Genomic DNA, 11,852 nt, shown 5'->3' on the forward strand with positions numbered 1-11,852 from the left:
GAGATGGTCCCACCTACAAGGGGCCTTTCCCCCTTGATCACTAATTGAGAAAATGCCTTACAGTTGGATCTCATGGAGGCATTTCCTGAACTGAAGCTCCTTTCTCTGTGATAACTCCAGCTGTGTCAAGTTGACACAAAAATAGCCAGTACAGTGACTTTAACCTAACTTTGGTCCCCATTCTACATATAAGAACCATAGCTTGGAGAGTCAGGCCTTTCCCTAGGGCCAAAGTACTGACCAGTGCCAGAGTAGGCTTCTTCTGTCGCTGTTTTCACTGCCAACACTATAGGGATCCTAGATGACTTTGAACAGGTTTTGTACCTCTAGTATATGCCAAGTGCAACATGTCCTTTGAGCTACTTTCTCAACTTTTCTGGGAAATGTTTGTTTGTTTGTTTGTTTGCTTGTCTTATTGAGATCCTCAAACTCCTGAGTCATAAGATACCATGCCTGGCTGTTTACTCTTTTTTTTTTTTTTTTTTTAACACTTTTTAAAAAATCTTTGAGAATTTCACTCCGTGTATTTTGACCATATTCACTTTACCGCTCCCAATTCCAACCCTGCTTATCTACCCAGCTTCACCTTCTGTCATTCTGGTTCTCTCTCTCAACCCCATCAAGTCTCGTTTTTTGTCTTGTTTAATTGAGGAAAGTGAGTCTTAGGTTCAGGTTCCCCAGTTCTGCCTGGATCTGTAACTCCAACGCCTGGCCCTGTTTTAAGCGCACATGCTAGACCCAGATGCTAGGATTATTCCCTGGTTTCTCCACCTCAATCAGTGCCTGAGAACTTTACTTCACTGTGCCTCAGTTTCCTCAATTTTTTTTTAACAATGGAACACAAAGATTTATTCAGTATGGCTGCATTGTGAAGAAGATTACAAGCATGACTCCCCCCTCAACCCCAAGTCCTGTTTTGGTTTTTAAAGCTAGGTCTGACTTTGTAGCACAAGCTAGCCTTGAACCAGTACTCAACTGTAGCTGTCTTCAGACACGCCAGAAGAGGGCACCAGATCTCATTATAGATGATTGTAAGCCACCATGTAGTTGCTGGGAATTGAACTCAGGACCTCTGGAAAAGACAAGTAGCATGATAGTTGCCACTGTCCCAGGCTCGGGTCTTACAGGCCAGGAGTCTGACATAAAAGCAGCTGCTCACAGGAGTATGGTTGGTACTCTTTGGGCTCCACTTTTAATTCTCTCAGCCCCTATCTCTTCACAGAAGAGGAAGTCCATTTCTTGGACTGAAAGTTGGGCATGGTAGTACATGCTTGTAATCCCACCACTATGGAGGGTATGGCAGAAAGATTGCAACAAGCCCTAGGGCAGTGTGGGCTACATAGTAAGAGTCTATCTCAATAAAAATAAAAAAATGGAACTTGGTTTGCCCAAGGCCACCCAGCTAATAAGTGAATTTGGATCCTGGTCCATCTCATTCTTAAAATGTGAGCACAAATAACTGGCAGCAGCTCCATCCTGTTCACTGTGTGACTAACCACTACACTACCAGGCTCTTAGCTGGCCTTTAGGAATCCTTACTTCACCACCACCATAGTTGGCACATATAAAATAAATGCAGTTCTCAGCCTGTGGGTTGTGACCCCTTTGTGTGTAGGGGAGAGGGTGTCAAACAGCCCGTGTACAGAATTCACCTGAGGTCATTGGAAAACACAGATATTTTACAATTCATACCAGTAGCAAAATTACAGTTATAACGTAGTAACAGAAATAATCTTATGGTTTGGGGTCACTACAACATGAGGTACTATATTAAAGGGTTGCAGCATTAAAGGTTAAGAACCACTGTACTAGAGGGTGCCGGCCTGAAGAACATAACACAACCAGTCACTTGCAGTTTTGCCAAGGCTGCCTCAGTCACAGATTTGGAATGCATCCTCTAGCCATGTCACTGAAGCTGAGCCATCCTGATCTGTGGATTCTATGCCTCACAACAGTCTCATCTCTCCAACTACAAGCTGTCTTCTTTCTAGACTGTCACATAGGGCACCTAGGTACATAGCAGTTGCTCAGTGAGAACCCAGAGATGTCTGCCTTGTACCTCTGTGAGGACCTTGATGTACTTCTTTCTCCTCAGCACGGCCCCCCAGGTATTAAACACCAGCTCTCCAGCCCAACAAGCAGAAAATGAAGCCAAAGCTAGCTCGTCCATCTTAATCAATGAAGCAGAACCTACCACGAACATCCAAATCCGGCTTGCAGATGGCGGGAGGCTGGTGCAGAAATTCAACCACAGCCACAGGTACCTTCTCTATCTGGACTACCTTTTGCCAGCAGTGTCTGGTCCCAGAGTCTAGGATAGATCTGTGGGAAGCAGGCAGCTGTTCTCCCTCATATACACTATCAAGCAATCCGTGCTGTCCTGGAGGAAGCAATGGGTTGGGATGCTTAATGTACAAGTAGCTGGATCTGCCTCATCTGTAGGTCTCATTCCTCATCATTAGGATTAAGCGACCAGGTTCCTTATTCAAAGGAAATGTCTCTGGTTTTAAACTTAGGGAAACTAAGGCACCATAGAATGAAGAGACTAGCAGGAGAGGTGCTAGGGGCCTATTACCAGTAAAGATACTTGACAGCTCCTTTCTCTCAAAGAGGATGTCCAAGTTTCATCCATAGTGGGCTAGCTAAGCCAGGACTCAGATATGGGCCACTGAGTAGGTTAGCAATCTTTGAGTGCTGACCAAATGTTCCTAATGTTGGTGCTTCCCTCTGAGAGGGTTGTAACCCATCTTACCAACCAGTTACTGCTTTAGTTTCACCTCACTAGTTAACCCCACCCAAGTGACAGCCTGTACAGAGTGTGGATGAGGGGTCTAGGCTGCATCTTGTATGTCCAGCCTCTCATGGGCCACTACTACATAGTGGCAGAAAGAAACTTCTGTTGATAGGGTATAAGGAAAAATTCTGTTTCCAGTGACTCTATCCTTGTGATTTCCCAGGTGCAAGAATGTGCCTGGAGGAGGGTTCCTAGGACTAAGATGATGCTGGCATACAGTTGAGAAGTGCCCCCTCTGACACCAAAATAAGATGTGTCTACCCTGCTGGGATTCATGGTCCATAAGGCATAGGCTATAGTCAGATGGTCCCAGAAATATATACCTACAACCACTTCTGTGGCAAGATGGGAGCAATAGAAGACAGCCTTCTTTTGTGAAGAGTCCCAAAGTAGAATAGAATGAAAGAAGGCTGAGTGTGGAAGGAAGAAAGGAGAAGAGAGATAAGGACAAGGAAGGAGAGCAAAATAAAGCAGGCTTTGGGACTCCAGGAAGACTGTACCTGCCAGGAATGGGGGCTTCAGGCAGAAGAGGAAATGAGATTGGTGTGCCTCCAGGTGACAGCTTTGGCCACTCTGTAGAGAAGGGACACAGGGAAGCAGGCATGGTAAGAAGGAGCCTTCAGAAGCATTCCTCTTCCCAAAGGCCAGGGTTGGGGGCAATAGCAGAGAGCCATTCATTACCTCCAACTTACCCTGCTCCTCCAGGATCAGCGACATCCGGCTCTTCATCGTGGATGCCCGGCCAGCTATGGCTGCCACCAGTTTTGTCCTTATGACTACCTTCCCTAACAAAGAGCTGGCTGATGAGAACCAAACCCTGAAGGAAGCCAACCTTCTCAATGCTGTCATCGTGCAGCGGTTAACATAACCGCCCAGCTGCTGCCTCACCTCCCTATGTGTCTCCCATGACTGCGGCCATGCCCATGGGGATTACCTCCCACCCCGTACACACCTAGCCCTTCCAGTGCCACGTCTCGTCCGTAGCTCTGGATTCTTAGACTTCAGTTGGACATTTGTTTTCTCTTTAGTTGTATTTCCTGGGTTTTTGTGATGATCAATGGACTTTAAAGAAAAAAAAATAAAAAAGATAAAAATTTGAAGAAATACTACCAATTCTGTTGTATAGAAATTCCCACTGGAGCTGTAATTGATTGCTAGAAAATCTTATCTTGGGGCATGGTAAGGGGACTTTGCTTTCATCCTCTGCGTAAAAGTCACTGTGGCACACATAATCATCTCCTGCTGTGGTCCTCCTGCTGCAGGTGGTTGTGTGGAGGACTCCTCTTAGAATAGAGGGGGTTTTTCTCTATTAGATGTGGCACATGGCACATGACAACCTTAGTGGATTCAGGTAGGTGTCTTTGTCTAGGAAAAAAGCAGAAAATGTCACTAAGGCTAGCAGCAGATACACATGGGAATGAATGTCTTATGTATCTTGAGTGCCTATAACTGTAGTGGTGGTCACAAGAGTCTGTGGAGAAGCAAATTTTATTTGGGTATGTGTAATTAACATGTAGCTTTGGGACACAAGTTCTGTTTTACACTTGTTCTCTGCCCTTCGGACCTTTGACTTGCAGCAGCTTCAGGCATATCCCAGTCTGGTGAAGACATCCACCATTGAAGGCATAAAAAGGATAGTAGGGACCTTGGATAGAACCTCTTCTGCCTCCTTTACTGTACTGCTTCCTGCCCTGCCCTGCCCAGAGCCAGGAGCCGACGTGATACTGTGAGCTACCAAGAAGCATCCTTAGACAGGGTCTTGGAAAACAGTGTTCTCCTGGGGCTGCAATGTCTACTGCAATATGGTCTCCGGCATATGAAGGTAACCGGAACCAAAGGTCTGGAAAAACAGAATTGGTCATTAAAACAGAACAAGGACAATAGAGTTTGTCCTGCATATTGAGTTGCTTGGAAGGAAGTTGGCAGCGCCTCTATTTCTGCACTTCACAGGGCCCAGGTCACACTTGGCAAATGGTAGGGTGCATGGGCAAGGTTCCCGGGACCATGCTCTAATGCCCAGGCCTTCCTACATAATTCAGGCCGCTTTCACTACCTCGTTTTGCCTATATCCTCAATGATTTGCAAAGGGTCCTGGGTTTTCCCCCTGCCTGTGAAGTAAACATGGATGGCAGCTGCTTGAACTTGCCCCAGTCCTGTACCTGGCCCACAGCCAAAGGAACTGCATAGAATGGGCTCCATGCCCAGGAAGGCTGTTTCCAGCTTCAGGCTTCTGTTCTGGAGGCTCAGGTGGAAACATCTGTCCACCCAGATGGGCTTTCATCAGATACTCTAGCTACTTGGCCTGGGCTGTTGAACTCAGGGCAGTTCTCCACTGCATCATTGTGGATCATCCTATCATTGCATGAAAAGTAGGGGAATCACTTGAAACTAAGTAGGCTGTGCTTAGCATGCATTACAATGCCTGGACATGTCTTGATCTGTCGGAAGAGTACCTCATATTCACCAGAGTAAAGGTAAGTTAATTATGATGCCTGTTGTGGGGGATAGGATCCCACTGTTTGTTCTGGCTGGTCTGGAAGTTACTATACCTCCGTGTCAGGCTTCATGATGCCTTTTCTAACAAGTGCAGTTCAAGCTTGTTCAGAGAAACATGTTTGATCTTACTGACTTCACCAACCAACTCAGAAGTAGAGTTATATACATCTGTTCCTCCTTAGAAGATGATTATGGAAGGAAGGAAGCAAGCAAGCAAGCACGCAGGCAGGGACTGAGCACATTCTTTGCTTTAGATGATACTGCCGCAGTTCCTTCCAGAGTACCACTAGCTGTTTCCTGCCATCAATACAATAGAGCATGCCCCTCTCCGCCAGACTCTTCAGGGTGACTTGGAATTTACTAAGAGCAACTGGTGCAGACATAGGGCCCCTGCTGCTCCCTCTTTCTAACCTGCTCTGTTCTAACTACTAGATTCAAGACAGCTACTATCTCTGAGACCCTTTCTCAGGCCCAAATAAAAGGTCTTCCTTCTTACAAATGGGTGTGGCTCTGTCTTAATGGTCTGACTGTCTTCCTATCTCCTTTCAGAGAGATCCAGCCTGAAAAGCAGGGTAGAAAGCACATGGTCGAAGCATCTGACCTGTTCCCAGTTTGATCAACCTCAGTAGCTCTGTCCTCCCCACCAATATGGTATTTTTAATAATTTGGGAATTCCACACTTGCTTCCTATCCCCATTCCTCTCAGGTCCACCCTTGATCTGCATACACCCAAATTATTCCAAGTCCAATTTGTGTTTCCCATATACTCATTGGAGCATGCTCAAACTCCCAGTGGCCACCCTTAAAGAGAACTGAGTCCTTCCCCACACGGCAGCAGCCTCTGGCACCTTCAGGGCCTCGTGGCTGCTCCAAGGAACCTGGTAGACCCTGTCTCAGTACCTTTATCCCTTGATGCCACCTAGGTGCTACTTGCCATTAGCTCCCTGGCCAGCTTCCTTCATCTCTCATGTGGAGTAAGCAGTAATTCCATGGATCTGCCCTTAACCAGCATCATGTCTCACCCAGCAGAGGGCTCCTTTCACCACATTAACCATATGCAATGGCCTGATTCTCTAGTGCCCTATGTGCATTTGATTGTGCCTGGAAACTCCTAAGGGACCTTGCAGGATCAGCTCCTGCCTACTACCCCCAACATTCTCTGCCCTGTTTATTTGCTCCTTGCCTGATGCAACATATACTGTCCATTTGTGTGTGTGTTTACTTTGGCCCTCACTAGAGCCTAACCTCTACCAAGGCAGGGTGTTTGGTATTCTTCACCCACACCTGGCTATGTTCAGCAGTAGTGGGTCAGATGAAATGGAGTTGAGATTCTTATGTAAAGGATACACCCCCACTTACAATCTTCCCAGTAGGCTCTCAACCAGAGAGGTAGCTTTTTAAAGAACATTGGTTACTCTAGCTTCATTCTGTGCAGATGGTTAAAAAAAAAAATGCAGACTAAAACCAGATGAACTTAGGAGGTGAGACATGTTGTGAAGAGAATGTTTCAGCACCTGGCTTACCAATTACTGCCTACTGAGAACCTGAGGTTGTTGTCAGGACTTGAGCTACCACAAAGAATGCCAGCTACTGCCATTATTTTGGCACTAACTTTGTACTTTACCTCCAATGGAAAAATGGGCAGAACTACATTTGAACCATTCACTGTTGTACTGCAAAGCCAGACTTCATGGTGGTTCTGCTGTGAAAAAGGCACAAGGACAGGTGGCAGTGATGACAAGGAAGTATGGAGGAGTTTAGAAGAGAGCACCTGAGAGTTGGGTGGTAAAGGATGCCTGGAGATTGGTTTTTTGAAAAAGAGGAAGCCACTGGACACGGTAGTACATGCCTTTAATCTCAGTACTCAGAGGCAGAGTAATCAATTGTGAGTTCCAAGACAGCCAGGGCTATGTAAAGAGGCCCTAGAGAGAAAGGGTGAGGGTGGGCAGTAGGCAGAGACAGACAGCTGCAGAGAGTTGGAGTTGGGGGAAGAAACTTTCCCGTAAGAGCCAGATCTAGCAGACAGGTGGTGTGGACAGGCAGATTTGGCTTTGAGTTTAGGTTCCATTTTCTGCTAGGTATGACCTTAAAGCAGTCACTTAAGCTTCTGTAGTTTTGTGTATCTCATTCATTAGAGAAATTATTGTGGTCCCTACACTGAGGGGACTAAAGAGATCTGTGAAATGTTCGACTCTAGGAAGAACTTTCTAGTGAGTATAGTTGCCATCTATTGAGCCCTTAGTGTGAGCACTTGGGCAGGCATGACCTCCTTAATTGATACTTAGGAGGCAAGTGCTTTGATTATATTTATCCAGGGAGAAACTGTGCCTTATAAATATCAGGTACCTTATACAATAAGTAACTGTAGATGCACAGAATTGGAGAGGTGAAACCTTCTAAGACTGAAACCAAGGATCATCATATACATTTATCCTCATGCCCTCTCTACCCTGATCAGACCCTTCATGACTCAAGGAGAGTTCCAGCTGAACAGAATATAATGGGGTGCTTAGTGCGACCTTGAGAGACTAAACTACGAAGAAACTGGGTCCCTTAGACAAAAGAGGGTCAAACATCCCTACAGCCCAAGGTAAGGTACTGTCCACACACAGGGCTTGCAAAGAGATTGAAAGAGTTATGTGATATCTCTCATCCCACAACAAGGCCAACTTATTGAAGAGTTTTCTTCAAAGTTGCTGAAAGGCTTTAGGTCTCCAAGGAAGGGGAACAAGATTTCCTTTCCCCTTGGCCAAGAAGTGGGGTCTCCTAGAGACAGCTAGAGAACTTGGAGGTGGTGTCAGTGATAGATAGGCCTTTGCCTCACACAAACCTAGTGTGAGAGAGATGTTGTAGGCACAGAGAGAACTCGGTGTCTAGGAAGGTCTGGACCCCAGGACTCTACAGAGCCTCCCAAGGGTACAGGATAGCCCATAGACAGCTGGCCTGGACTCTAGGGAACTAACTACTCTAGGGACTGAGAAGCCTGTGTGGAAGACTGACCTTGGATTGAGGAATGGGAGAAAAGCAAGCAGCCAGACAGGAATTTATTTGGCCTTCTCCAAGGGCGTATAGGCACGTGCTCCCAGGACCCTGGACCAAAACCCAAAGAGCCCTCTGTCTTTGGATAGGGTTTCAGAGCACCTGGGCTTCTTACTTCTGGAAGCCATCAGGCCCTTCCTGCCTTTCACCTCTTCTGTGACCAGGACCCTGACACAATGAACCTATACCTCTAAATGAATACATTCTTCTTTTTTCATTGTAAGATATTTTTGTTATTTTTTTGTAGAGTTTTTTTTTTATTTATTCATTCACTTCACAGGTCAACATAAACCCCCCGCTCCTCTCTCGCACACAGTTCTTTCTCTCATTCCCCGTCCCTTTCTCCTCTGAAGAGGGAGAGCCCCCACCCCCAACCCTCCCCCTGGGTATCAACTTCACTCCCAGCACATAAAGTCACTGCAGGACTAGGTACATTCTCTCCCACTGAGACCAGATGAAGTGACCCAGTTAGGGGAACAGGATCCACAGGTAGGCAACAAATTCAGGGACTGCCCCTACTGTCAAGCTGCACATCTGTTACATATGTGTGTGGGGTGGAGAAGCTAAGTCCAGCCCATGCTCACTCTTCGTTTGGTGGTTTAGTCCAGTTCAGTAGTATCAGGATAGCAAACGTAAATCAGCAGCAGTGGTACAATCCAGCAGAAACAGCATGGCCTACACCAAATCAGCACAAGTCAGCAGGACCAGCAGGAATGCTAGGAGTTCTCTGCCATGTGGCTCTCAATGAAGTACAGATCAACAAAGTCGAAGACAGGAGACCAAGGAAGCACTGCAAAGCTAGCTATGCAAGAGCACTATCACTGTCCATTGAGTCCTATTATACTCTCTCCAAACATCACAAGTCCTCCCACAGGTATTGCCTCAGCAAAACACCACATGAGTCTATCAGCTGACATATCCAGAAACATCCACTTCACTCTGCCAATCAGCCTGAGTCCACAGAAGCAGCCAGAACACCACCAGAAGTTTTTTGGTATGCTTCTCTCTCTGAAGTCACAACAAATGACCAGTAAAGAATGGAAAGGCTTCCCAATACCATCTAGTGTCATTGACTGTCTGTTGGGTCATATTTATATTCCTTCTAAAACACCATGCATCCTCTCACATGTCTGCTCTAGCAAGACATCCTTCGCCTGTGGACCACAGTAAAATATCATTTAACTTGACTTTCCAAAGAAGCCATAAGTTTCTACTTTACACACCTGCATCCTTGGGATGAAGCCTGCTTGATCATGGTGGATGATGTTTCTGTTGTATTCTTGGATTCCATTTGTGAGTATTTTATTGAGTATTTTTGCATCAATGTTCATAAGGGAAATGGGTCTGAAATTCTCTTTGTTGAGTCTTTGGGTGGTTTAGGTATCAGGGAGACTGTGGCCTCATAGAATGAGTTTGGCAATGTTCCTTCTGTTTGTATTTTGTGGGATATTTTGAGGAGTATTTGTAGTATTAGCTCTTCTTTGAGAGTCTGATAGAATTCTGTACTAAAGCCATCTGGCCCTGTGCTTGATTGATTGATTGATTGGCTGGGAGATTTAATGACTGCTCCTATCTATTTCCTTTGGGATCATAGGACTGTTTAGTTTGTTTACCTGCTCTTGATTTGATTTGGTAAGTGGAATCTGTCAAGAAAAGCATCCATTTCATTTAGATTTTTCCAGTTTTGTGGAGTGCAGGCTTTTGAAGTAATAACTAATGATTCTTTGGGTTTCCTCAGTGTCTGTTGTTATGTCTCCCTTTTCATTTCTGACTTTGTTTATTTGGATGCTGTCTTTCTGCCATTTAGTTAGTTTGGCTAAGGGTTTGTCTATCTTTGATTTTCTCAAAGAACCAGCTCTTGGTTTTAGTGATTTTTTTTTTCAATTGCTCTCTTTGTTTCTAATTTATTGATTCCAGCCCTAAATTTTATTTATTTTTTATCAAATTTGATTTTATTTCCTGCCATCTACTCCTCTTGGATGTGTTTGCTTCTTTTTGTTCTAGAGCTTTCAGGTATGTTGTTAAAGTCGTTAGTATGAGATCGCTCCAGTTTCTTTATGAAGGCTCTTAATGCTATGAACTTTCCTCTTAGCGCTGTTTTCATTGTGTCCCATAAGCTTGGATATGTTGAGCCTTCATTTTCATTGAATTCTAGAAAGTCTTTCATTTCTTTATTACTTCTTTGACCTAGTGGTCACTGAGTAGAGAGTTGTTCAGTTTCCATGAGTTTGTAGGCTTTTGGTTGTTTCTGTTTTTCAAGTCCAGCATTAATACATGGTGATCTGATAAGATGCAAAGGGTTATTTCAAGTCTTCTTGTATCCTCAGGAAGGCAGAGAGAGCTATGAGTATACAATGAAGGTCAAGGGACCGGACTCTGCTGGCTCTGCCTCAGGAGGACCCAACTGGCAAGGGATTGGTGGGGCAGTGTTCCAAGCTGGTTGTGCTTGAGGTCCCCATGGGCTTCCACAGGGAAGCAGGACATTCTTGGGGTCCCCAAGGCTCCTAGGGGACTACAGGGTGAGCCATGAGCCAGACAGTGGCGGTCAGGGGACCACATGCAACTCCTTTTTTTGGTTTTTGAAGACAGGGTTTCTCTGTGTAGCCTTGCTGTCTTGGAACCCGCTCTGTAGAGCAGGGTGCCCTCGTATTTATAGAAATCCACCTGCCTCAGACTCCCGAGTGCTGGGACTAAAGGCATGAGCACCATTGCTTTGTTATTTTCATTTTAAATAAATTAAAAAAAAAATGATAGCTCCTTTCTGCTTTATATCTGGAAATCTTTTCCTCTTCACACAAAGCTCTTGCTTATCCTTTCAGACTTCCTAAATATGAAATACCCACTGTCCACTCTAAGATGCAAAACTTCCCACATTTTCACAAACATGTGAAATTAAAATACATTGTACAGTCAGGGAACCATGGTGTCACCTAAAGCCTTAGCCTACTTATTCTACCCATATTTTTCCTTTTTTGTCTAATCTAAGAAATGGTAAGTAAGCAAGCTCTCAAGTATAAAATTCTAATCATTGTGCCAATTAATGAGCAGTGTTCTATCTTTATCTAAGTTGATGTCTTTGTCGTCCCTGGAATCACAGGGTCAGTGAGTCTGCAATAGTTCTACTAGACAAATGACAGGCTACCTGCCTGTTTTCATCTTTTTCCATTTGGGGGAGCATTCCTAATGAAGGACTTGTTGGTGCCCCTGGTGTTTTTGCTACTGCAAACAGCGCTGCAGTGGGGCAGCTTGTACTTGCTAGTGAAGGCCACAGGCAGTGGATGGAGACTGTTTCCCACAGATGAACCAGTAGAGTGTGCTGTGGTAGGGGGAGGTTCAGTAAGTGAAACTGCACTCCCCTCATAGTTTTGCATGTGCTAATAAAGATAATAAACCATTTATTGTGCTCTTTCCTACATTTCATGATAAGCTAATTCCTTCCCCTGCATGATCTCATTCCATCCTCAGACCATCAGTCCTGTGATACAGAACTACATTTTTTTTTTAAAGAATCCAACTATTTCTG

The 11,852-nt window shown here is 45.0% G+C and overlaps 1 protein-coding gene across 2 annotated transcripts in view; it reads left to right on the plus strand.

Moving 5' to 3' along the window:
- The window catches only part of Nsfl1c (NSFL1 cofactor), a 19,387-nt gene extending 15,480 nt beyond the window's left edge, over positions 1–3,907 (plus strand). Inside the window, exons 9-10 of one of the 2 annotated variants that reach the window (XM_021156078.2) lie at positions 2,096–2,260; positions 3,500–3,907. In XM_021156078.2, coding sequence (XP_021011737.1) covers positions 2,096–2,260; positions 3,500–3,662 — 328 coding nt within the window. In that variant the 3' untranslated portion in view covers positions 3,663–3,907. The remainder of the gene's footprint in view (positions 1–2,095; positions 2,261–3,499) is intronic. The other variant, XM_021156079.2, reaches the window with a different exon arrangement.
- The last annotated feature ends 7,945 nt before the right edge of the window (positions 3,908–11,852 follow it).

The sequence above is a fragment of the Mus caroli genome, chromosome 2, assembly GCF_900094665.2.
Source record: "Mus caroli chromosome 2, CAROLI_EIJ_v1.1, whole genome shotgun sequence".
NCBI classification, from domain to species: domain Eukaryota; kingdom Metazoa; phylum Chordata; class Mammalia; order Rodentia; family Muridae; genus Mus; species Mus caroli.